The sequence below is a fragment of the Aethina tumida genome, chromosome 7, assembly GCF_024364675.1.
Source record: "Aethina tumida isolate Nest 87 chromosome 7, icAetTumi1.1, whole genome shotgun sequence".
NCBI lineage: Eukaryota > Metazoa > Arthropoda > Insecta > Coleoptera > Nitidulidae > Aethina > Aethina tumida.
Genome location: NC_065441.1, coordinates 7346319 through 7372007, shown reverse-complemented (window position 1 = coordinate 7372007; position 25689 = coordinate 7346319). Strand labels below are relative to the sequence as shown.

General features: G+C 32.2%; 8 protein-coding genes and 1 long non-coding RNA gene across 9 annotated transcripts; 7 read left to right on the top strand and 2 right to left on the bottom strand.

Moving 5' to 3' along the window:
* Positions 1–1732: 1732 nt before the first annotated feature.
* On the top strand, positions 1733–2731 carry LOC109601248 (uncharacterized). The gene is made up of 3 exons (XM_020017471.2): positions 1733–1845; positions 1913–2426; positions 2482–2731. The coding sequence occupies exons 1-3, from the start codon at positions 1834–1836 to the stop codon at positions 2565–2567; spliced, it is 612 nt and encodes a 203-aa protein (XP_019873030.1). The 5' UTR covers positions 1733–1833; the 3' UTR covers positions 2568–2731.
* A 465-nt stretch (positions 2732–3196) lies between these two features.
* LOC109601212 (cuticle protein 65-like) lies at positions 3197–4048 on the top strand. The gene is made up of 3 exons (XM_020017433.2): positions 3197–3246; positions 3315–3687; positions 3741–4048. Exons 1-3 carry the CDS (start codon positions 3235–3237, stop codon positions 3821–3823), a joined length of 468 nt encoding a protein of 155 aa, XP_019872992.1. The 5' UTR covers positions 3197–3234; the 3' UTR covers positions 3824–4048.
* Positions 4049–6919: 2871 nt separating this feature from the next.
* Positions 6920–10960, top strand: LOC109601246 (mediator of RNA polymerase II transcription subunit 15-like). Its single transcript, XM_020017469.2, has 5 exons — positions 6920–7160; positions 8130–8256; positions 8435–8574; positions 8630–8810; positions 8860–10960. The coding sequence occupies exons 1-5, from the start codon at positions 7149–7151 to the stop codon at positions 10848–10850; spliced, it is 2451 nt and encodes an 816-aa protein (XP_019873028.2). The 5' UTR covers positions 6920–7148; the 3' UTR covers positions 10851–10960.
* Positions 10961–12369: 1409 nt separating this feature from the next.
* LOC109601233 (uncharacterized) lies at positions 12370–13432 on the bottom strand. The gene is made up of 2 exons (XM_020017456.2): positions 13347–13432; positions 12370–12908 (listed from the first exon to the last, which is right to left on the bottom strand). The coding sequence occupies exons 1-2, from the start codon at positions 13356–13358 to the stop codon at positions 12507–12509; spliced, it is 414 nt and encodes a 137-aa protein (XP_019873015.1). The 5' UTR covers positions 13359–13432; the 3' UTR covers positions 12370–12506.
* A 1472-nt stretch (positions 13433–14904) lies between these two features.
* On the top strand, positions 14905–15479 carry LOC109601234 (magnetite biomineralization protein Mms6-like). The gene is made up of 2 exons (XM_020017457.2): positions 14905–14982; positions 15091–15479. Exons 1-2 carry the CDS (start codon positions 14971–14973, stop codon positions 15376–15378), a joined length of 300 nt encoding a protein of 99 aa, XP_019873016.1. The 5' UTR covers positions 14905–14970; the 3' UTR covers positions 15379–15479.
* Positions 15480–16155: 676 nt separating this feature from the next.
* LOC109601210 (uncharacterized) lies at positions 16156–17690 on the top strand. The gene is made up of 3 exons (XM_049969713.1): positions 16156–16352; positions 16881–17151; positions 17505–17690. The coding sequence occupies exons 1-3, from the start codon at positions 16341–16343 to the stop codon at positions 17606–17608; spliced, it is 387 nt and encodes a 128-aa protein (XP_049825670.1). The 5' UTR covers positions 16156–16340; the 3' UTR covers positions 17609–17690.
* Positions 17691–17953: 263 nt separating this feature from the next.
* Positions 17954–18619, top strand: LOC109601237 (uncharacterized). The gene is made up of 3 exons (XR_002191657.2): positions 17954–18307; positions 18362–18430; positions 18491–18619. It is a non-coding gene; the product is annotated as an uncharacterized LOC109601237 (long non-coding RNA).
* Positions 18620–19142: 523 nt separating this feature from the next.
* Positions 19143–21789, bottom strand: LOC109601229 (translation factor GUF1 homolog, mitochondrial). The gene is made up of 9 exons (XM_020017453.2): positions 21675–21789; positions 21281–21626; positions 20835–21053; positions 20516–20784; positions 20200–20439; positions 19909–20156; positions 19623–19855; positions 19359–19571; positions 19143–19282 (listed from the first exon to the last, which is right to left on the bottom strand). The coding sequence occupies exons 1-9, from the start codon at positions 21743–21745 to the stop codon at positions 19157–19159; spliced, it is 1965 nt and encodes a 654-aa protein (XP_019873012.1). The 5' UTR covers positions 21746–21789; the 3' UTR covers positions 19143–19156.
* Positions 21790–22113: 324 nt separating this feature from the next.
* On the top strand, positions 22114–24844 carry LOC109601228 (protein cramped). Its single transcript, XM_020017452.2, has one exon. It carries the CDS (start codon positions 22299–22301, stop codon positions 24654–24656), a length of 2358 nt encoding a protein of 785 aa, XP_019873011.2. The 5' UTR covers positions 22114–22298; the 3' UTR covers positions 24657–24844.
* The last annotated feature ends 845 nt before the right edge of the window (positions 24845–25689 follow it).

The following is a 25689-nucleotide window of genomic DNA, read 5'->3' as shown; positions in this document are numbered from 1 at the left end:
TTTCAGTTGTATTAATAGAACTCGTTGAGTGAGACGAACTAATCAAATGCATTAACAACTGGAACTTGGGCGATGACCCAAGAAAACTGCATTATTCAATAGTTGTTTCCGCATAGTACGTTACATCATTCATAAAGATGCAAATAAGATCCTACATAAATGATGCATTAAAGATACGAATTTTTGATAAATTATTTAATTAATTTCTGAAAAATTAGTAAAATTATTTTCTGTTTTATTAAATTATTAATGTAATATATAAAATATACTATAATGTTTCAGATATTTTTCTTAAACAAAAAATATTTTTTTAATAATTAAAATAATCATTTAATATGTAAAATTCAGTTTTAACATTTATATCTCAAAATCAAAAGAAAAAGATTATTTTTTTTTTTAAATTCTATCAGTTCATCTCTTCATTATTACTAATTGCATTTCTCCTCTTTTAATTAGTTATTTTACTTTTTGTTCTCTCCTCAATGATCAATTACTATTATAAGTAATTATTTTGCATTCTCTTTTCTTTTTTTTCTTAGTGATAAACATTTCATTTATCATTTCTTTAATACTTATTGCTTATTTAGGTTTAGGTTGACATTATTTACGTATTTAATTCAATTAAAATTATAATTATAATTTTTTACATATCTATTTATTACTTATATAATTTATATATTTATTTTATGTATTTTATATATTTTATATATTTATTTTATATATTTTACATATTTTATATATTTTTTATATTTTATATAATTTATATATTTATTTTATGTATTTTATGTATTTTATCTATTTTATATAGTTTACATATTTTATATACTTTATATATTTTACATATTTTATATATTTTATATATTTTATATATTTTATTTATTTTATATATTTTATATATTTTATATGTTTTATAAATATGTATAAACATATTTTAAATATTTTTATATTTATATATATTTTTTATATATTATGTATTTTATATATTTTACATATTTTATATATTTTACATATTTTATGTATTTTATATATTTTATATATTTTATATATTTTACATATTTTATATATTTTTCATATTTTATATATTTTATATATTTTACATATTTTATATATTTTATCTATTTTATATATTTTATATATCTTATATATTTTATATATTTTATATATTTTATATATTATACATATTTTAAATATTTTGTATATTTATATATTTTTTATTTTACTTTATTTTTTATATAAATTGAACAAAACTAAATGTAAACTTAAATTATCTGAACAAAGTTACTTATAGTTTCTATCAGCAACATTACTTAAGACATACGAATATTAATTGACTTATTTAAATGTCCTATTATTAAGATTATATTCCGCCTATGGGAATAAATTTTAACGGCAATTGTGAAAGGTCGTGTCATGAACTATCTGGACTATATAAAGCAGGGTAAAAATTATTTTTGCAGCACATTAAACTGTTACAAACATGAACACTTTGGTAAGAAAACATTTCTTGTAATTAAATCAATTTTTTTATTATTAATTAGTGTATTATTCTCTTGATAAAAGCTTCTATTTTGTTCACACATAAATCATACAACTCCAGTTATCCAATAATTTATGTATCGTTAAAAGTATCTTGTTTAAATATATTATTTTATATGTAAATATCTATTATAATGCTATTTATTGAAATTTTGATATGTAAATTTCTTTACTTTCTCAATAAAATAATAAATTTTAACGACAATTATGAAGTTTGAAGGTCATCTACCGATATGTGAGATATATATAAATTGAACTGAAGTAAAATTGTAGTACGTAGTAGTAGCAACTAGCAAAATGAACACTTTGGTAAGGCCTTAACACGCCAACCCCATTTTATGTCGATTAAAAATAAACTTGCATTTATATCCGATAGCTCGTCACTTTGTTCGCCCTTGTGGCCGCAGTCTCTGCCGTTCCATCAGGTATCGGTCTTGGACTTGGTCATGGAGCCGTTTTAGCCGGAGGTATTGCACCTGGCGCCCTTCTGGCCGGTCCCGTGAATCCCGGGGCGACCATCGTAGGACCCGTCAATCCGGGAGCGGTGCTTGCCGGACCTGTAAATCACGGAGCTACCCTCGCCGGTCCAGTCAACGGTGGAGCCGCCCTCGTAGGACCAGTCAACGGTGGAGCCGCTCTCGTAGGACCCGTTAACCATGGAGCCACCCTTGTAGGACCCGTGAACGCTGGTGCCGCCATTGCCGGACCAATTGCCGGAGCTGGTTTGATCGGAGCTGGTTTGGCCGGTCCCGCCATCGGTCTTGGAGGTGCCATCGGTCTTGGTGGTGCTGGTTTGATCACCAATGGAGGTGGAGCTATTGCAGTAAGTGGACACGGTGCTGCTGTGAGGGGACCACCAACTGCCCCTGTTACCATTGCTGGACCTGCTGGTAAGATAATTGTACATTATCACAAATGAGTCGAATATCTATTGGAATAATTTAGGTGCCGTACATGCTGCCGGTTTGTGGGGACCAACTCTCGCCGGACTTCACGGTGCTGCTGGCGGACATGGAGGTCATGGATGGTAAACCACCAGATTATAAAAATTTCAAGAAATCTCATGACTGTGCTTAACAAAAATCACTGCTTCTGTTTAGGACAACGACTTTGTACATTTAGTGTATATACGTATGTTAATTTATGACTGCAAATGTAAAGTGTTCAACAAATAAATAAAAAGAGAATATATGCATTATTTATTTTCAAATATTCAAATAAATTAACTGCAACAACTAACAATTTTAAATTGTTAAATCATGGTAAAACGTTCCTCCAGAAAATTAATAACTGAATTAATTATATGAAAACATTTTATATATTGATTATTGTACATTGAGTCTGATTTATTCAAACATTTTTTGGGATCTCCATTTTTTAAGTAAACCAAATGATCGAAGGCTCATTATAAACTAATATTATTGAAACAATTTTTATGAATTTTTTTGTCATTGTGTGCGGCTATTGTTAATTATAAAAGCAACAGAATGCGTTGGCACGCACCTTTCATTACGTTGCCGGATATAAATATATTATTAATTATTAAGCTCGACCTATAAAAATCTAAATATGTCTCCAGGTGTTTTTCGTGACAACTACATATTATGAAGGTCAAGCTACAGATTTTCCTCAAGTATAAAAGCAGGGGTAGCCTGTGAATCACTTATACTGTTGAAGAGACATTATCCATCACTCATCATGAACGCTTTGGTAAGAAAGAAAGCCAATTTTTTAAACATTGAGTAACCATAATCTACATCAAAAAAATAATATTTCAGTTGGTAACGGTGTTGGCTCTCGTGGCAGCGACAGCTGCAGTCCCATCAGGAATTCTCGGTCTTGGACATGGTGCTGTTCTAGCTGGAGCTGTCGGTCACGGAGCTGTGGTAGCTGGACCGGTGGCTCACGGAGCAGTTGTTGCGGGGCCGGCGGTCCCTGGAGCTGTGGTCGCTGGACCGGTTGCTCATGGAGCCGTCGTAGCTGGACCCGTTGCTCATGGTGCTGTTGTTGCCGGACCAGTCGCTCATGGTGCTGTTGTCGCTGGACCTGTAGCTGGTGTTGGTCTTGGACTTGGCCTCGGTGTTGGTCTCGGTCATGGTGTTACCGTTGCTGGACCTGGAACTGTGCCAGCCACTATTGCTGGACCATCCGGTAAGAATTTTAGTTCTTCTACAAAGACGCAAATAAATATATTTGTTTTCCAGGTACTATCCATGCTGCTGGTCTCTGGGGACCCACTCATGCCGGTCTTCACGGAGCAGTTATCGGCCATGGCCATCATTGGTAAATCATATAGCACTGGAAAGAATAAAAAACCTCTTAGTGACATAGGACTTAATATAAAATTTTGATTGAATTTTTGTGATAATATGTCACTGATTGTGTTGAACTGGAACTGAGAAAATTGGACAACAACCACTGCCCGTTAAAATGACTATGAAACTAAATTTAGATTTAATTATTTATTTGACAGCAAATAAGGTGTTCAATAAAAGATTTATTGAGTAATTAAGTATATGTTTTATTATCAAAAATTCATAATTGTCCCATAATGTGTATATAATTTGATTGTGGTATTTTAAATAAATTCATAATAAAAATGAAAAAAAAAATCATTTAGTGTATAGCTATTAAAATATGAATAAAATAATATGAGTCAAATAATTGACTGTATTATTGAATAATATAATTTTTATAATGTATAATACATGAATCTAGTACTGTAGCTCTGCTCTATAGTCATTAGTTAGTCCCCTTACAATTCTGCTCAATAGTTCACATCATTGCAAATAACTTAAAGCATTCTGGATACAGATTCCATTTAATAATGTTTAAGTTTTATGTCAACTTTCCTATATATGTGTTGACTCTTGATTGCCCCCTGTCCCAGAAGCATCCTGAGGGTTGTAAGCAATGATATTCTATATGATTTTTATAATATATTTCACCTAACATTTTCATAATTTTAATTAATTGCATATTTAAGATATTATAATATATTTAGATATTTAAAACCTAAACATGTTTTCATAACATTAATATAATTTTTTTTAAAGGAACGTTAATATTCTACAACTCATGTTATTTAATTATTAAAAATTTACATACTTAATAGAGCAAAAATATAGTCAACAATAAAAATTTGTTATGTGACAGTTACGTATTGCGAAGGTCATGATACAAACAATTGCTGACAATAAGTATAAAAGCAAGGGTTGTTGATAACAATATCGTAGACTTTGAAAAGATCTATTCTCCACTGAAATAATGATGAAATTACTGGTAAGAAACAAGGCAAACCAAACGAAAAAACCAACTTTCATATATATTATTTTTAGCTTGTAACCTTCTTCGCCCTCATCGCCGCTGTGTTGGCCGTTCCCTCCGGTATTATTGGCCACGGCGCTATCCTGGCTGCCCCCGTCCATCACGGAGCTATTCTGGCTGCCCCTGTACACCATGGTGCTATTCTAGCCGCCCCCGTTGCTCACGGAGCTATTATTGGTCATGGCCATCATGGCTGGTAATGAAACTATGAAATTTGTAAACCGCCCAGTGATATATTACTCAATGTAAAATTTTATATTAATTTTTGTGACGATCTATCACTGAGTGTTTTAACTCGTAATTGATTTTACTGAAGCATAAATACCGCCTTAATTTACGGATAATGCTGTTTTAAAAATTATAGTTTAGTAGTTGAAATACGGTGTTTAATAAACATTTATTGAGTACGTTTGTTTTTTTTAAAAAAAGTTCATACATTTTCTATATATTGAAATAAAAAAGCCCGTAGTTATTTTGGTTTCCCCAGTGTCATGTCAGCCATTCCCAATGAGTTGCTTTACTGGTCATAGTCAACATGACTGATATATGAATAAAACCTAAACTTATAAATCATTTGGTGATAAATTCCTCAATGTACATTTTTATTAATTTTTATGACAATTCATTGCTGGTTTAACCCGGTATATGTCGGGGATATTCTAGCCAACCCCCTAGCTCTTTGAGCTATTATTGATCATAGGTAACTATGATCAAAAATTTGAAATCTCCTCATAAAGTTGTAAATCCAGTGATATATTTCTCAATATAAAATTTTTGTGATAATTTACCATTGGGTGTTCAAACCAACGTGATTTTGTTGAAGAAATATCGTCTGATTTTACGAAAAATGTTATAAATATCATATTAATAATCTTTGTAATGTGACTAGGCTTAGGTAAAAAAATAAGCAATAAATTTATGGATTGTATATATGAATCTAAATATTGAGATAAAAAAATACATAATTCAGATATTTTTTTTATTATTTATTGTGATGGTTACATTGCCAAGTACTGTAGAAATATGCAGGATGACTCAATAAAAAAGCGTGTCTAATAAAATTAGGTGTAAATTTAATATTTAATAATGTTCACTATATTTATCCACTAAATTTACCATAACTGTAGTTCTCTTAGGTGCCTAGATATTGATTAACTAATAGTTAATGTCAGATCTTCTTAATAGTTAAGTGAATATATTTATTTACCACACTTAAACGTCGAAATAATAAGAGTCCTTTTACTTTACTTACATTTTACAGCACATTTTAAACATCATAATTATTTCATTACTGCTTATTACCAATTCAACCATATAACTTGGCAAGTTTCGCATAATGTTCTAATCGAGCATTAAATGTAACAAACACCATGGTTCTGCAGTGGACCATTAATATACCCATAATTTAAGGTTAAGGTTTTCATGTTACTGGTAACAGTTACTAGAGATAATGATGAAATAATTGTAGGTTGTTACAGAAAACGAATCAACAAAAAAGCTGCGTGTTATTTATATTAAAGACGACTTTTTTATATTAATTAATATGTGCTTTTTAAAATGAACAACAATAAACAAATTTAAGGGGATTTTTTTGTTTATAAGCCAGTTTATTATTATATAGATTTACTCATTTTATGGATATTAATAGATTTAAAAAGAGATCTTTGAGTGCACAAGTCTTATAAACTTCTTCATCAACAATATTTTTCTTTCCAATGCTTTAAAAAATATTGATACATTTAAGATTTCATTTAAAGAAAGTTATATGAAAAGTAAAAGGCTGTTAAATATTTGGGTATGTACATAATGAATAACTTTCAAAAACATCATCTACATTCGTCTGCATAATTTTCTTGCATCATGTCTTGGATCACGTTGCAAACCGACTAGTTACTATCGCAATTCGCAATTTCTACACAGACAATTAAATATGTAAACATAATTTAAATGGAGAAAAGTATCGCGGCATTTGAATCGGGTGTCACGTGTGGGTAGCAACAACAAAATACATTTACAGTTACAGGGGCTGAAGCAGTTTCCTACGTACTCCTTCAAATGCCAAGTGTGTCGCTTTAACCTGCCTCGGAACCGACAACCGGCCGATTTATACAAAGAAAATTCCGGTATCGTTTGTAATTTCGTAACAGTGAATAATTTTACATTTATGTGGATAAATAGGCGTGGTACGTGGAAGAAAAATGTTGCAAGGTTATGCTCCCGTATAAAACAGAAGAATAAAGATATATGTAATAGTTAAGTTATATATCTTAGTTCACGGATCCGAGATGAAGTATATGGTAATTATTTTTTTATTGTTTTCGTTAAGTGACTGTTCAATGTGGTGGGGGACCGTTTTTCTCTTGGTTTATGTAACGATGGGTGTGGAAAAATTATAAAAAAAACACGGTTTCGTATAAAATAAATTTTCTTGAACTGGAACGCAATTGTTAGTTGCAGGCCATTTACGGGAAAACGTGGCCGTACAACAATTTATATGTTAAAGTATCCGGTTACAGGAAAGGTTTTCCTTACTAATTAAACTAATGCTGTGCTTAAAATAAATCTTATTCTTATTTTATATTTAGTTTACTTAGTCAGTTTATTTTTTATTATTTAAAAAATATTTATACAGATATATATTTAAATATTTTGTTTATATTTAGTATTTGTATTTGTGCAAAATTGTATCATATACATAAATAATTACTAATTAGACACTATTTTTCAAAATTTATAGGTTTTCAATATTTTATTTTATTTATATTATATTATAATATAAATTAATAATGTTTTAGTCTTTTCCAAAAATTAAATATTTTTTATATTCTTATTTATAATTATAAATATTTATTTTATTTCTATTATAAGAGATTATTCAATTGTATAATAAACATTTTAGTTAGTTTTTAAAATAGTTTTAGTTTACTTATGTATATAATTTATAATATATAAAATATTTGTAAGAAGCAAATTAAATAGAAAGGAAATAAATCTATTTTTAATTTAATCCTAGTTCATTATTTAGTTTATCTATATAAACTTTCAGAAATCTTTACATACAGACTTTTTTGCAGTATTTATTTAAACATTAATAAAATTATAAATTTTCAAAAGAAAACTTTCCATGTGGTACATCAATTCAGTTACAAAAGAAAGCTTTGTTCTGTATCAAGCTTTTCAAATTACTCATTTTTAAATCATAATTAATAGTTCCTTCATTATTTTTTTCAATAAATTTTTTATTGATAAATAAACAATTATTGCAGATCTTGCTACTAGCCTTTGGCTACGTAGTAGTTTCAGAGGCGTCTCCTAGCTATGACGAACTGCCAGTTAATCCTGGAGGAATCGGTGGACTGTTTCGAGGACCTAACTCGGAAACCATAATTAAAGGTAATCTAATTGATACTTAATTTTGATAAAATATAGTAATTAAACTTCCTTAAACCTAAAGTTGAATAACTTTTACAGATAAACTCCACATTTCCTCAGTTTGTAACTTTTACAAACATTACTCGTTAAAATTAACTAAATTGGATAAGTTCAAATTTTAAAATAATCAATTTTCTAGGTCCTGATGGAAGTGTAATTACTGCAGAAGCTGAGGGAGGTGCCGTTCACACCGGAACAGGAATAGACACGATTGTAGCAGCAGAACCGGTAGCAGTTGCCCCGGCAATTGCATCCGTACCCCTTGCTATTGAAACAGTGGTATGAACCTTTATATTATTGTTTTCGTCCAATTATAAATTGTTATATTTTTAAGGCACACGCTCTTCCTGTTGTAACTGAAACAATATCGGTTGGGAAGCCCATAGACCTTGAATTAGTTGATGCCCCTGATATAGAGCCAGATCAAGCTTCTGATTTACATGGACCATCCGGGTCTATTTCTACTCGCGGTTCTTCTTCTATAGTATCGGGGCCAGCTTCAACCACTATTTCTGGTAATAACAAAATATATTTTTGTGTAAAAATAACAAATTTTATTTATAGAACCTGTTAGAACAATACCTTTGGTTGCTGCCGGAGTTCCTGTGGTCGCCACTACAGAAATAAGAGGGGCTCCATTAATTGATGCTGGTGTCATTCAGCCACTAGTTGGAAATGTTGGAGGTGTAGCATTGGCAGAACCTTCAGTGGGTATATCAACTGGTACCGTTGTATCAAGCACACTGTCACCCCTGGTTTCTGACTCTGTCTCTTTGGCTCCAAACACTATTTCCTCCACCCTGCGACCAGATTTGTTGCAGCCATTGTCACTTAATATTGGAGAAGTGGCTCCAAGTTTAGACGTTCAAGCTCTGGCCAACGAGAGAAATAGACAGCTGGCTACACAAACAGCTATTCAACAAGCGGAAGCTGAAGCCATTGCTAGAAGCAGACAAGTCGCCGATGACAGCATTGCAAGATCTCAGGCTGCGATTCAACAAGCCGAAGCTGAAGCAATAGCTAGGAGCCAGCAAATTGCTGATGCAAGAGCAAACGAGTTGATTCGTCAACAACTTACGCAGTCTCAACAACAACAACTCGCATTATCTCGAGGACTCCCAGGCCCACAAGAACTTCCACCTCAACAACAGCTCCCATTACCACAGCAACTGCCACCAAATCAACAACTTGTACCACCTCAACAACTTGCATCACCACAACAACTTGCACCACCCCAACAACTTCAACCACCTCAACAACTTCCACCACCTCCACCCCCTCAACAATCATCTCCACAAACAGCACAACAAGAAACAAATCAGGGGGGCCAACAACAAGTTAGCGGTGAAGAAGCTGTCCAACTAGAAGAAACGAGAAGAAAGGCTGAAGCCAAAGCCGTGGAAAGAAACCGGCAAATAGCAGCGCAGGCTGCAGAAATTGAAGAAGCCAAACGAAGAGTTGAGGTGGACACTTTGGAAAGAAATAGACAACTTGCTGCACAAGCTGCTGCCGTTGAAGAAAACAGATTAAGAGTAGAAGCTGAAGTAGCTGCAAGAACCAAAGCACTTGCTGAGGAAGCGGCATTAGAAGATAGCAGACAAAGAGCTGAGGCGGAAGCAATTGAACGAAGCAGACAAATTCTTGAAGTCGCGGCTAAAGAACAAAACAGAAGGGCACAGGTCGCGGCGGACGAGGAAAAAAGACGATCGGAAGCAGCAGCATTAGAGGAAAGGAGGCAGGCGGAGGCTGAGAGAAGTAGGCAACAAGACGTATCGGCGGCCATTGCTGATGAAAGACAACGGCAATTGTCAGCAGCTTCGGTGACGTCACGAGCTCCAGTTCAATTTAGAAACCAACAACCAGTAGTCGACGACAAGTTGGCTAATGTTAATGGACAAACTGCTGCACCATCCAATCAACAGGTTGCTCCAAATGATTTAAGAGTGTTACAAGAACAGTCCGGGCAAAGAGCTGCCTTGCAAATTCAAGCAATTGAGGAAGAAAATCTTAGAGCTAGAAGCCAACTTCAAGCTCAAGAAGAAGCAAGTCGTCAAAGGACTGCACAAATTAACGCAGAAAGTGCCAGACTACAGGAACAGATTAGGCAACAACAAAGTCTTCAGCACGCCGTTTCTAATGATAGGCAATTGAACATTAACCCGGCTTTAATTCCTGCGAATAATATTATTCCACCCGAAGTTGGATTGAGACGCAGTAACCTAATTGTTTCATCAACCATATCTCCAGAAGCAATTGCTGATAATTCGATCAGACCAGATGGTGGATTAGGAATTCCAAATGGACAACTAGCACAGGTGGGGACACAATTAGGTCCATCACCCGATCTTCGCACACTTGGTCCTGAAAATGCTCTACTTCAACCGGAATTAGCTAAATATGGCATAGATCCTTCTCAAATTCAATTGGCTAATATTCCATTGTCAGATGTTGCTCTGGCTGATCACAGACAGCAGAATTTGGCTCATCTGCAAGGTTTAGGGGGTGCCGGTGGATGGAATAGGTTTGGTAGGCACTTGAAGAAGAAGAGGAATTAATTGATCTAGTCAATTTAAACATGGAGGTTTCGGGTTGTGGTGAATGTCTGTATTTATTTATTTAATTATTGTAATTGTGGGATAACAAATAAAATAATTCATTTATTGAGTTTATTTTTATTAATATATTACAATCCAAGACTAATAAACGCATTTTAATATACCTATATTCTAAAAAATAGTTTATAATGAAAATTTTAATTAAATACATAATAGATATGCACTCTAAATTTTCTACAAATACACACAATTTATACCAGAACAAGGATTTTTAGTCACTGACAGACTCAGAGTTTTCTGAATTAGGCAATTTGATTATTTATTAAAATCATAATTATAAAAAATTAGTAAAATTTATATTTATTTCTGGAAGTTAGTTAACAACAAATTATTAGAAAATAAAAAAAGCTAAGTTAATTTTTAGATATTAACTATGACTGAGTTTTATCTCGATTGAGTTTAGAATTGAAGTTGAAATGAACCTGTTGAAGAAATATTAAATTTAAGAAATAATTTGCAGTTTAATGTTAAATCATGTCTTTAACTTTTTAAGACTTTCAAAATACTCTTCTTAAAATAATTTTTAAAGACTTTTCAGTGGACATTTATGATAAATGTACTGAAACATTTTTCAGATGGTGAGAGAGAAGAGTATTTTTAAAAATTTATTCAAAAATATTTTTCATCTTTGTTCATAATTTATTATTTTACTAGGCATTATAGTATATTTCTGCATAATTTAAATGTATAAAAATTACAGCCACACATGATAGTATTCATCTATTTAATTATTTAATATATTTTTATGATATACATATTATACATTTTAAAAATGTTTAAAAAGCATGTTACAATTGATGTATCATTTAATTTGTTAAATTACTGTTTATTTAATTTATGAATATTATTTTTTAATAAATGTATATTATAAATAAAGTAACATTAGTAAACTATAACAAAAATATTTTCATAAATTTTTCACATATGTGTATTAGTTTAAATCATATGAATTTTTATAATGCTAAGCAATTATAACATACATTGTTTACGACAATTCAATCAGACCATTTTATTCCATGAAGGAGTATGTAAATGCAACGCGCAATTAAACGCCATTTTTTCAGCGAAAAATAATACTAACGACGACCTTGCATTTAATCGCAATTATATATAGACTAGGGTGTTGTCTTGCATTGTTAGAAAGGAAAAATTGATATCAGGGCGTAGAATGAGATTTATTTCCCATTTCTATATAAGGGACATGCACGTTGCTGCAGTTAGAAGGTGGAACAGGAAAAATAAATGACATCTTGCATGTGTGTAAATTATGGCGTGAAAGTGAACATGAATAGGTGGAAGTCTGGATCAAACTTACTTGGTTATTTATTGTGCTAGATTAAAATTTTATACCAAATGAATAAATTCATATTTACTGATTATAAATCAGGAAGTATCAAAATATAAAGAATTGCCATAGTTTCTAGTAACAGAATGATCCAAACTAATTAAAAAAAAATAATAACTTGTAAGGTATATATTTTTTTATAGCTTTTAATACAAGTTCAATAATAAAAATGATAAAATAAATACAGAGCGAATGAAAGGCAGATGAACAAGGCAGTTGACTTAGAGATGCACTGGGTAACTGGTCACATCCTATCCCAAAACCTTCACCCCCAGACCTCCCAGTCCCAATCCCAGTGGAGCAGCAAGACCCAAACCGGCTGTGGCGACAGTTCCGGAAGGTCCGGCAAGAATGGCACCACCTAATGGGGCGGCAAGGCCGAGTGGAGCGGCCACAGCTAGTGGGGCTGCTGCTGCCACTATTCCAGGTGAGACGGCGGCGGTGATGGCTCCGCCCAATTTTGGTGGTGACAGAACAGTGCCTCCAATGGCGGCTCCTGAAATAGCGCTACCGTCGGGTCCCAGTACTGCTGCCTTGGCCGATGGTCCTTGGATTGCGACACCGGCTTCCGCAGGACCCACCAAGCCTACTCCCAGTCCGCCAATGATGGAGGCGCTGGCGGAGCAGAGAACTGCGAAGGTGGTTACTACAGTCTAAAATGATAAATTAAATGGCCATTAATTAACTTTCACGTAATTAATTTCGTCATTAGTAGTATGGAATATGTCTTAGAAAAATACTAATAAATATGTAAGAATGTAAATTGTTTCACAAGTAGGTACATAAATTGTGCAATTTTACTTATTGTTTATAAGATTATTAGAACAGACACTGCAAATTTATGCATTTTTTTAATTTTTTGAATTAATCGCATTAGTTAAGAATAAAAAATAATTAAAAATTTAATAAAATTCATAATTTTGGAAAATTTTAAAGTTGCCCTTCGTCAATTTTTTAATTTTTCTCAAAGTTTATTTTTAATAAATTTTCAATTTAGAATTTTTTGAATTTTAAAACTGAATAAAAGAAAGTTATAAGTGAACTAATTACTACAAACACTGCTCAAAAATTTATAAAAAATCTTAACTTACCAATGCGTTCATCTTGAAAAACTAGACACTCTGATGTTTGATGCCTGTGTAAACAACACCCCGTGCTTTATATACTTTTCGCCAACCTTCATCGATATCTTTTTTTATTATTATTGTTCATGTGCGACAGTCAAATGTGGCTCTTCTGTCCTAAGAGCTTAAAGCACTCGTCCTGTTTCATCAACTCGTTGATGCAATATTGCATCAGTTGTTAAGAATCTATCAAACCAAACAAAACAAATCTATATGTGGTAAGAAATGTGGTGAGCTGACGAGGGTAACTTCAGTTCCTTATCAGTTAATTACAATAGTGGTGTTGATTTTCAGAAACATGAATGAGTTCCTTGATGGAGAGTAAATTGAAGTGGAATGGAATAATTATACGGTAGATTTAATTATTGAATATTAGTATGCTACTATAGTAATAATTTCTGTTTATAATCGATGATAAATAGATTTGATAAAAACTACATTATAATTTCATTGTCGTTTCTTTGTATAATAAAATTATGCAAATGGATGCATTATTCTGAAATCTTATTAGATAATTTTAGAAAAATATATCAGAACTTGCATCATTTAAAAAATAATGCAAAGAATGTTCAAATGTTCTTACTATATTATATTAATTATGAATGTAGTAAGTTTATAGTGTTTTAAGATCATGGTCATGACTTGACATGTATGGAATTATTTGCAGGTGATTTGATTGCGTACTCTAGAGAAATGTAATATTATACACAACATATTTATAACTGATAAAGTTCATATTTTGATTAATATATATTGTGAAGTTCTAAATAATTAATGAATTTAATGTAATGTAATTTTTTGTCGTTTAACTTCAAATTGGTAGAGAAAATTTATTCATTCATTCATTTTACATGAAACTGATTCTTAAACGTTTTTAAAAATACTAACTAAAAACATAATTTACAGTTAAAGTTTAACTCTACTTAATTATTTTTTTTAATAAACAAAAATAAAAAAACAATTCAAAATCAATAAAATTGGAATAATTTTTAACTGTTAGTAAGTTATAGAAGTAAAAAGAAAATACTTTTATTTATTTTTATTTCGTTGAAAAATAAGTATCAACCCGAACAATATAATTTACCCCAAATATGAAAAATATCTGTCGAAAATTTTGTTTTAACTTTATATGTATATTTTGAATGGAGAATTTTATTTGAAACATCTCCAAAATTATTTTTTTAGTCATTTATCAAATTCTATAAGGTTATATAATTTTGGTAAGCTCAGCACTTAGGAAAAACGTTTTTTAAAGTTTAACAATCTGAAATGAAAAAAGAGACATATAACATATACATAAATAAATTGTATTTTTTCAAAAATGCCGAATACCAATACCAAAATGCTATAATTAGATGTATGTGTTCATTGTTCATTAGAGTCACTTTTATACCAGATTTTTTCAAATGTTACCACTTCTTTTTGCGACGCCCAGCAAGACGTGCCCAGTTGTCAACCCATGTAATAACTACTGAATGAGCGTAATAACTAGTTGAAGGTTATTTTTTCATTTGAGATTCAATATAAATATCTGGGGTTGGTATTTCATCACAATACAGTACGTAGAAACCGTGTTGTACCACAGACCATCATGAACTCCTTGGTAAGAACGAAACTAATTGGAAGTTCACGTAATGAATGTTTATTTAAATGTTCCTTTATAAAATTACGACAATAATATAATAATATTTAATCAAATTCCAATTTCTAGATTGTACTCTTCGTCCTTTGCGCTGTGGCGTACAGCCAAGCGTCCATTCTCGGTCTCGGTGCGACTTTGGTCGGACCCGCCAACCCCGGCGCCAGTCTCGTCGGTCCCGCCAGTCATGCCGCCGTAGCTGGTCCAGACGGTAGCCACATCGTCGCATCCGCCCAGGCTGGCGCCCTCGGAGCCGCTCCCATAGCTGGAGGAGTCGTCAGCGCTGCCGTATCCCCCGGAGTTGTTGGCATCGGTCATGGATTGGGTCTCGGTCTGGGTTTGGGTCATGGAATCTGGTAATTGATCGGTTACGATGTCTCTCTGTCACCTTTTCTTTTATCGAAATTCCATCTTCTGTACATTTCTTCTTTTCCAATAAAAAATGTTTTAGTTTTCCTTAATATGTGTTTTATTTTTATGAGATTGTGAGTACAAAAAGAATACAGTAAAATGAGTCAAACATTTTCGTACTTATTGTAATATTTATTAATATTTATATCACTGACACAACTTTAGGAAAAAGAAGTTTTCAAAAGTACTTACTAAATTGTAGAATACAAAAGCTGTGTATACTGTAAATTATTAAATATATAATGGTAGAAAATATACAGTAGTTAAAACCAAAAAGTATAGAAGATTTAAGTGTAAGTGACACTTAGGTAAAAAATTGTTAACTGCCCAATTTAAGCTTATGTAAGGAATTTGCCAAATTAAATACCTATAAACGGCTGCCCACATTTGACAATAAAATGTAATATAAATTAAATAGAACGTAATAAACATTGAAACTAAGAAAGCTCCATAAATCACCTTTTATTTAGTGGCATATAAAAACCGATTCATTGTATTTGATTGTGCCCTAAATAGATTACGTCCTCCGTCAACTTGAACGGCAACCACTTATTATGTAAAATCCATCAATTTGCATTCGCGATCCGTTCAACCGTTGAAACTGCACCCGATGCATTCCTGCAAAAGCTTCAAGGTTGATTTCCCACTGTCTACAATTTTTTTTAACCACCCTGACCGTTGGTGCATTGTACGAATTCCGTGATTTCGCGTGACAGTCTTCCAGAGAATTTGATTTTTTAGTGACCTGAATACGAAATGAGAATCGTTGAGCTTTTGCGGCGGTACCAACATGGGCCAATGATAGTGAGTGGTACGAGGTCGCAGTTTAATTAAGCTATAAAACCATTGTAAGTGCATGTCAAGTGTCATTTGAAGTATTGAACATCGCAGTGATTTATTCTATCGGAAATATGAGGAGTCTGGTAAGTTAAAAGCATGGATTTTATTGTTTCATCCATACATATGTCGCTGGACAAAGATTGATAGGCGTGGGGTTTGTCGCAATTATTACGATTTTTGTTAAAAGAATGGATGTTGTCCTTGATTGTGTTATTGTTGGTTAATTGAATAGATCATTCTTAGATAATTATTTTGTCATTGTCACAACTCGTTCGAGAATGTTGTCTGGAATTTTTTCTAAAAACAGGTCCAATTTTTGTTGTCAATTTTGGTGGATGCGCCAGTGTTTTGGCATCTAATAAAAATATTTTAAATATTTTTGTTTCCAGACATTCTTCATACTACTTTTTCTGTTCAGTTTCTTATTTAAATATCATAGAATGAATATGTATACTGAAATTTTTAAATATTTAAAATTAGAATATATGTATGTACAACCTCTTTGACATTAGTTATAAACTTTGATATAAGTTTGGCTGAAATTAATAATTAAATAATTTTAAAAAAATAAGCCTTTCTAGACTTATTCTAAAAATCCCACTCGTTTCTAGATAATCCTTGTAGTTAGTGTTGTTGTTCCCCTTGCCCACTGCAGCATAGGCATCGGCCTTGTGGGTCCCGGCACTCCTGAGATCATAATCCAAGGCCCCGGTAGTAAAACTGCCCTGAACGGCCCCGATGGCAGTCACATTTCCGCAGTGGCAGCGGGCGGTAGAGTGGTAGCGCCCGCAACTCAGGGCGGCGTCGTGGGGGCCGCTGCCGTGGCGCCCGTCGTTGCCGTTGCTGCTGCGCCCGCCGCTCTCGTACCGGCTGGTATTGCTGGTAAGTGGAGTGAAATTGATAGAGGTCAAGTTCTATGATCAAGGCGAAGTACAACTGTGCGTGGTTGTCGGTTGTACAATAAGAAATGTACCAATGATTATGCTTAAGTTCAAAGTATTGATTAAAAACTGGTCAATTGATAATTTTTCATACTTTTTAAAAATATACATTCAATTAATTACATTTAAGGCAACATGTTGATAAATTACACAATTTTTTTAAATAAACATAATTGGAAAAATTTTCTTCGTGTACAAACTTCTCAATAAATTAATAAAAACATATTATTAAGCATTTTTTTAATTACGTGGTTTATTTACCAATTCATTTCATTAACAACGTAATATTTTTAGGAGGAGTAGTTGCAGGAATATCACACGAAGGACTGGAAGGACAGTACATCCATGACAACACTGAAGCCCTATATGATGATGGCTCATACAGAGGGGAACACTAATACCACACTTACTTACCCACAATTACCTCTTGTAACGTACAATTAAATATTACTATATATAATAAACTTATTTTATAACTGATTATTAATAATTGTTCTTTATTATATTAAATTAATTAATGAGAAGAATAAAACATGTTTACGTCCATCCTTATTACAGTCAGATTTAATTATAGATTTAAAAGGCACGCAAATGCAATTCATAGATTGTTGGGTGGAGTCGCGATAATTTCAAAATAAGGAAATAATTTATTAGAGATCGTATAAAAAGTTGATTATGCAAGCCTAGTATTTTACTGGCGTGCAACCGAGCATTAGATACTAAATTCTAATTACAATGTTAAATGTTAAGCAAGTAACGAGATATTTTATGCCTGGCTTTAAATCTTCTATTTATTACCTCCATATTGACAACTGACATAGTTTTTTTATTATTTCAATGAACAAACCTCAAATGAAACTTTATTGAAAAATTTTAAAAATTTCAGAGTAAATAAATACGCACATGTAAACATGATAATTAATAATTATACAAATAATTATTAGGAATATCCATTGACGTTATATATTTTTTTATTAACATGAGGCAAGAAAATTAAGTTATTATTAATGTCATTGAAGATTCATATAAATAAAATTATCGCAACATCATAAACAACAGTGTATTATTTATTATTCAAAGCAATGGAATCATTAATTGTAAGTTAAAAAATAACTTTATCTTGTTTAAAATACTCATTTATTTAATTTAAGAAATTATTGGTCTTTCTTGCTGTTATGGTATCGATAGTACTTTCAAAACCTACACCAGAACCAGGATTTGTAAGTATATAAATTAATTTATTTTGATTTAATTTGTAGTGTATTTGATATTGTATGTAGGTAGCTGCATGGGGATGGCCTTGGGGGTACGGATTTTATGGTTATCCATATTACCCTAGTTTTTCCGCAGGAATAAGGGTGGTAATTTAATAATAAAATGTAATTTAAATAAATGGTGTATTGTTTATATGTATAGTGTTTATTTTCTCACAAGAAATGTGATATAAATTTATTTCTAAAATATACATATTTTGTACTTTTTTTATATGTTTTCAATAAATATAATTTCTGTGAACAAATATTTTTAATACTTTTTTTGTATACCTTTTAAATACGTATTTAATTGTAGCTCGCGAAACATTTCAAATTTTGAAAAATGGCTCCGATTATCAAGGAGCTTGGGCACCCCTGATTATATATATATATATATATATATATATATATATATATATATAATAACTATGTTGTTTTTATCTATACAGAAACCTTTAGGATTTGCTTCTCTATTGCTATTATGTGAGAGATGGCGACTCGAACATATAGTTCAAGCAATAGTTATAAATATTTGTAATTTTTAAATAAAAAATTATAAAAAAATTCCGCCGTAATTACTTTAGGTATTTTTAGGTAAGTAATTATTTAATGCAAATGAAGTAGGCATTAAGAGTTAATTTCGTTTTTATTAATTAAATTTTAATAAAACAATTATGGCTAACATATAAAAGTTTATTTTTTCAAAACATCAATAAAGGTATCTCTAGGTAACTGAATGTTGGCAATCATTCTCATTTTTTTCTTGCCAGCAGCCTGTTGAGCTAACAACTTCATCCTCCTTGTTACATCACCTCCATACTGCAAAAGAAACAATTTAGAACAATTTGTGTGTTATTAAACAATGTATGATCTAGTCTAGAATTTGAATTCATACCAGTTTAGCAGTAACATCCTTTCTAAAGGCCTTAATATTCTCCCTAGCCATGATTTTTCCATTAACCGCAGCTTGAACTGCTATATGAACCATCTGTCTTGGAATTATATCTTTTAATTTTAGCACCATTTGTCTTCCCATCGTTTGCGCCTTTGTTATATGGACAATTGTACTCAGTTCGTCAACAGGTTTACCGTTTAGTAAAATTGCCAACTAAAATATTAAATATGAAGATTATCCAAGTAGAAGGTATATTTTTAATACCTTGACTAAATTGCTTTGTTGATAACCAGCATCTTCGTAATCAAAACTGGCGTAACCGGAGGATATGGTCTTGAGGGTGTCATGAAAGTCTACAACGATCTCGCACAGCGGTAATTCATACTGCAGCATCACTCTCTCATTATCAATATTGGTGGCGTTTTTCTGGACACCACGACGTTCCATACAAAGGGAAATTACTGGGCCTAGATATCTATCTGGTGTTATTATTGTTCCTAAAATACACAAAATTTATTGTTATAATAATTTTATAGAATCATTATCTAACCAATAACAATAGGTTCATAAGTCTCTTCAATGGTGATATGCTCCGGAAACAACGCGGGATTGTTAACAAAAATCTCCTGATTTCCTTGTTTAATATTCTGCTTTGTGGGCTTCAGTTTCACCTTGTAAGTTACTGAAGGTGCCGTTATAATTGCGTCAACATCATACTCCTGTTCCAGCCTTTGGGTGAACACTTCCAAATGCAAAAGCCCCAAAAAACCCAATCGCCAACCAAGACCTAGAGCAGGACTGACTCAAAATAGTGATGGACTATTTTATGATTAGCTCTTACCTTGTGTCAACGTCCACAGACACGGCCGAGTCGTTTAATGTTAATTTTTCTATAGCGCTTCGCAGGTTGACATGCTGGGACTGATCCATGGGATATATACCGGCGAAGACCATAGGACGGGCAGGTTGGAAACCGGGCAAAGGCTCGATTACCTCATTAGTTATGTGGAACGTGTCGCCGATTAAAGCTTCTTTACTAGACCTCATGTTACAACCCACTAAACCTATCTGACCTGCAACACTAAAAATTCACACTTAATAATTCTATAAAAAACAAATAAGCTGAACAATAATATTTTATTTCATTATTAACTTACAGCTTTTCAACAGGAACTTCATGTGGTCTCAGTAATGACAACGTTTTTATTTCGTAGGACTTTTTCGTGTGATACGACGACATCAAGTCTCCAACTTTGACAGTTCCATCTTTAACATAGATCAGAGATAAAACGCCTCTATATCTATCAAAGGAACTATCAAAGAGCAACCCTCTAAACGGAGCGGACCTGTCTACAACTGGTGTTGGTACACGTTCCACCACAGCTTTCAGTACTTCATCAATATTTTTTCCTAACTTTGCTGACACCTAAATTAATTAATATTAATATTAATTTATATGTTAAGAATAATATTTACCTTAATGACTTCTTCTGGATTAATATCAAATAAAGACTCTAATTGACTACAAACTCTTTCAGGGTCGGCGTTTTTTAAGTCAATTTTATTTAACACTGGTATAATTGTTAAATCATTGCCGAATGCCAGATAGAAGTTGGCTACCGTTTGGGCCTGTACCCCACTGTTTGCATCAACCAACAGTACAACCCCTTGACAAGCTGATAATGACCTGGATACCTTAAATGAGAAATTGCATTTAAAATTAGAAATGATAATTATTTTGCAGTATCTTTCTTGTAAACATTTTATGTGTCTATAAACCTTTGATAATATTGTGAAATAAACTTCTTATTTAGAAACATGGAATATTATTATGAAAAATAATACTCCTAATTAAAAAGAGTATTAAAGCAGGCATGAAAATAATAATATTATGAGCATATTATAATACATAATTAAGTTACCTCATTGGAAAAATCTACGTGACCTGGAGTATCTATCAGGTTTAGTAAATATTCTTCACCATCATATTTATATAATAATGAAGCTGTTTGTGCCTTTACAGTAATTCCTCGTTCCCGTTCTACTTGCAGTTTGTCCAATACTTGATTCTGCCCTGAGTTTACTTTGATAGCACCTGTCGATTCTAATAATCTATCAGCCAATGTACTTTTTCCATGATCAATATGAGCTATAATACTAAAATTCCTGATCCTTTCAACAGGAATTTTCGTAAAATCAACATCTTCTTTGGTTTCAGCCTTAACTTTAGTTTCAGAATACTTTCTGACTATAGCATTGCAAAATAACCTAAAATAAATAAAATTAAAATATGCAAATGTTAATATTAAATCCCACTTTTTGCTAATATTTTTGTTAAAAATGTTGTAACTGACACATTTTAATAAATTAACATTTGTTTTTAACATATTTATCAAATCCTTGACATGACGATTTTTAGGTTAGACTTAACCTTTTATTTATATATGGCAGTACTTAAAACGTTTAATCAAGTTTGTATCAACTTTTGAATCAAATTTGCTTCATTTTAGTATTCTATTTACTGCTTCACTTAAATCATTGATGAATTCAATTTTAATATTTACGTTGAACATTCTTAATTAAATTTATATTTACTTTATTTACACAATTTTTAAAAATATATTAATTAAATTATTGAATTAATATTCTGAACTGATAGAAAAATTTATTTATTACTTATTTTATTTTTAAATTTAATTTTAAATTTGAATTTTGACATCTGCAGAAGAAGAAGATATAGTGGCAAATCAAATGATGAAGGGTTAATAATCCTGATATAAACATGCATCAAAATAAACTTTCGCATTCAAGTGCAAAACCAGCGGCCAGATATCTCTTCAGAAACATGTAAAAACTCCGTAATGTACTACTTAATACCCAAGAAGACGAATATTAACCGAGAAACATTTAAAATACTCAGTAAACAAAGGACCATCAACAATGGAGCAGGAAAACGAGCCGAAAGTAAACAATGAGGAGGAGCAGCTGCTTGGATCTGTTACGACGATCAACAACACAGAGGGATCGGAGTTCAAGAACCAGCAGATTCGGTCCAGTGCCAGGGTTTTTAAGAAAATGAAACTTGACAGTGCTCCTATGATAACTGAGAAAAGGGAGAAGAAAGAGGACGTGAAACAGGATATAAACAAGAAATGCTGCAAGCCCCAGTGGACATCAGAAGATAAAAATATATTCTTTGAGGCTCTGTATGAATATGGTAAGAATTTTGACAGTATACACTCCTATATAACAGCAAAATTTAAAAAAAAGGGTACTCCAGAGCGATTGCTCAAAACTAAGGACCAAGTAAGACATTTGTATCATAGAACTTGGCAAAAAATCTCTAAGTACTTAAAGTTTAATGAGGGTATCAAAAAAGTGGTTCAGGAATTGTATGCTTTGATCAATTATGGAGAAATTAGAAGGAGGCTCGGTTCAGTCAGCTCTAAAAGTCTTCAGAAACTAAATGAGTTGATTTACAGTGGTTCAATTGTACTGAGGTGCAAAGGGAAAAATGTCAGAATCAACACTCCAATGTGTAAAGCCTTAAGAAGGCTGAATCAGTTGGATGAAAAACATGATGAACTAATACTTCCTTTTAAAGTCAATGTGGAGATAGTTCCAAAGGATATGGCATCTTTTTTAAAAGTTCAGGGTGCAGCACAAAATCCTAGGTTAAAAGCAACTCTACCTTTACAGAAAAGATTAAGTAGTTTGATATCATGCATTAATAAGAGATGGAGAAGTTTAGATGCAACATTGTATGATAAAGCTGTAATTTCAACCAATGTTGTTACAAATGATTGTGTACCTCCAAAAGAAGCCATTGAGGAAAACAAGAAAATTTTATCACCATCTGTTAGATTAACACCACAAGCTAATTGTCAAATTGAAGTTCCTTCAATCAATTTAAGTGAATATTATACTAGGCAAAGTATTTGTATGGCATCTTACGAGAACCGATTAGGTATAAAATCGGAAGATAAGTCTATATATAAGTCCGCCTCTAAGAAACCACCGCGTGTAAGAAATGATAGTATTAGTGACAAATCACCTCTAAAGACTGAACTGGAAATTACTGAAAATTCTAATGGCAATGACAATAACTTAGTTGATAAAGTTGTAAATGATGCAGTTAATACTCTTTTATCCCTACAGCAGCATGAGCCTGAAATAAAAGAAGAATGTGATAACAAAAAGATTGTACAAGATGATGTAGATGAGATTCAGAAAAAACTGAAAATTGAATCTATACGGAAAGGCTGGACTGAGGAAACTGCAGAGACATTAACCATTGGTGAGATATATTTAATGGTAGGAAATGACTCTAAAGTAGTATTAGAATACAGTTGGGATGAGCCTGAAATTAAAACAGAGACGCAAAATGAAGAGAACGAGGAAAACAAAAACAACGGAGATGTAAGTGCGTCTCTCAACAAGTTATTGTCAGTCGCCAAAATGCATTATAGAAAAAACATAATTAAATGTCCTTGTGGACATGTTTGCGGTGCGAAAACTAACCCCCAGTTGAACAGACAAATGGAATCCAAAATCAGAAAAATGCTAAATGACATTGGTAAATGCACTGATGAAGCTGATGATGGAATTGTGCCAGAAGAGACTGAGGCTGAATCATTTGCACAACCCCAAAGATTTGCACCATCTAAATTCCATGCAATCTCCCCAGCTTCATATTATCAACCTAATCCACCAATGGTGCATCTTATAACCCAACTGAAACCAAGATACTGCAATAGAAAAGGCAGAACGCCAAGATCCAAGCAAGTTGTAGTTGAAAGAAAACTGCCCCTTCTTCCAAACAATTTGGAAAGCGGTCACCAAATCGTGCGCATGAACATTATCTCACAGGATGCATCACAAAAACCGGACGCTGGCGAAGCAAGCACATCATTCAATAATGTCACCTCCATGCCTGAAGTGCAGGTTTACGATACTGAAATGAACACCGTGCCCAGTTTCGGGCAGATAGTTCAATCAGAAACTGAACCGACACTTGATAATGTACCTCTTAACGATGAGCACACATTCGTAGCGGCGAGTCCATCCAGACTGATCGCTGAAAGCGACAATCAATGGATTAATGCCGAAGTTGCCGACTATTCGCTGAGCAGTTTGCTGGGTACTTTGGAGTCGCCGATAAAGTCCTCGATTGCCGAAGATTCTAGGATGTCGGAGGATGTAGATGCTCAGCTGAGGTCGTTACTTACCGAAAGCAGCTTGGATTTTTCCGCAAACTTCGCCGATTTGGCTGCTCAGGTATCGGAAGTGAAGAAGTAGTGCCAAATTTTTTATTTATTTTATTTTCACATTTTTTTTTTATATTTTATCATACATTTGTAAATATGTATAGATTTCGATACTAAATTATTAAAAGAAATTTTGTATAGCTACTATTATGTGAGCACATTAATTGATGTTGTTTTTTACTTTTTAACGGATTATTTTTAAATAAACTATTTTTTATATTATTGGAGTCTTATTGGCATATTTATTTAGGTAGATAATAAAAATAAAAAATTATATATTTTTTATTTTTATTGTCGTTCTATAAATATATCCTTCATTATATTATATACATGTTTACTGTACTCTTTTATAACCAGTTTTAAATTAGTAATTATTATTCAGAGACTTACACATAATTTTGTGGGTGAACCAATTATTTAATATTTACTTATATAATAATCTGTAATAAAAGATACGTAATAACAAATAATCTAATCTACAATATTTGTCATTGTCTAGAAATTTGAAACAATAGATTTTGCTAAATTTAATATTAAATTAGATATCACCATTTCAACAAGATTTAAACATCTTAAATTGATATCTACTTTTCATGTAGTGCTTTTAAAATTGTATATACTAAAAAATATATACACTTACAAAATCGATTTGAATTGGCAGAAAGAAAAATATATACAGTATGAAAAGAGTTTGATCCATCTGAATCCTGAAAGAGACATGATGTACAACAGAGACAGTAAGTCTCCCACTAGATAATTATTATGAAAACAGTTAACTACGTTTTTTTCACTAAAAAACAGATTATGAATACATTGCAAACGTGATTAAATATGAGATAGATTAACAATTGAATAATGTTTCTAGTCAACTTTTTCAAATTAAATTTAGGCAGACGTGATTAAATTTGCGATAGATTGACAATTGAATAATGTTGCTAGACAACCTGTTTATTTTACTATCTTGTTAATTCCATAATCTAGCAACAGCCAAGCAATTGATATGTTGTGAGTGACTTTCAGTTTTTTGGCTGCATTAACATTTAGTACATTCTCACAAAATACAT

Coding starts and splice junctions, on each gene's coding strand:
- LOC109601248 (XM_020017471.2), top strand. Junction 2,427..2,481: donor TACCATTGCTGGACCTGCTG/GTAAGATAATTG, acceptor GGAATAATTTAG/GTGCCGTACATGCTGCCGGT.
- LOC109601212 (XM_020017433.2), top strand. Junction 3,688..3,740: donor CACTATTGCTGGACCATCCG/GTAAGAATTTTA, acceptor TTTGTTTTCCAG/GTACTATCCATGCTGCTGGT.
- LOC109601246 (XM_020017469.2), top strand. Junction 8,257..8,434: donor CTCGGAAACCATAATTAAAG/GTAATCTAATTG, acceptor TCAATTTTCTAG/GTCCTGATGGAAGTGTAATT. Junction 8,575..8,629: donor CCCTTGCTATTGAAACAGTG/GTATGAACCTTT, acceptor TATATTTTTAAG/GCACACGCTCTTCCTGTTGT.
- LOC109601210 (XM_049969713.1), top strand. Junction 17,152..17,504: donor CGTACCGGCTGGTATTGCTG/GTAAGTGGAGTG, acceptor TAATATTTTTAG/GAGGAGTAGTTGCAGGAATA.
- LOC109601229 (XM_020017453.2), bottom strand. CDS start 21,745: ATGTTAAAAACAAATGTTAATTTATTAAAATGTGTCAGTTACAACATT. Junction 21,627..21,674: donor AACAAAAATATTAGCAAAAA/GTGGGATTTAAT, acceptor TATTTATTTTAG/GTTATTTTGCAATGCTATAG. Junction 19,572..19,622: donor AACAAAGCAATTTAGTCAAG/GTATTAAAAATA, acceptor TTAATATTTTAG/TTGGCAATTTTACTAAACGG.
- LOC109601228 (XM_020017452.2), top strand. CDS start 22,299: ATGGAGCAGGAAAACGAGCCGAAAGTAAACAATGAGGAGGAGCAGCTG.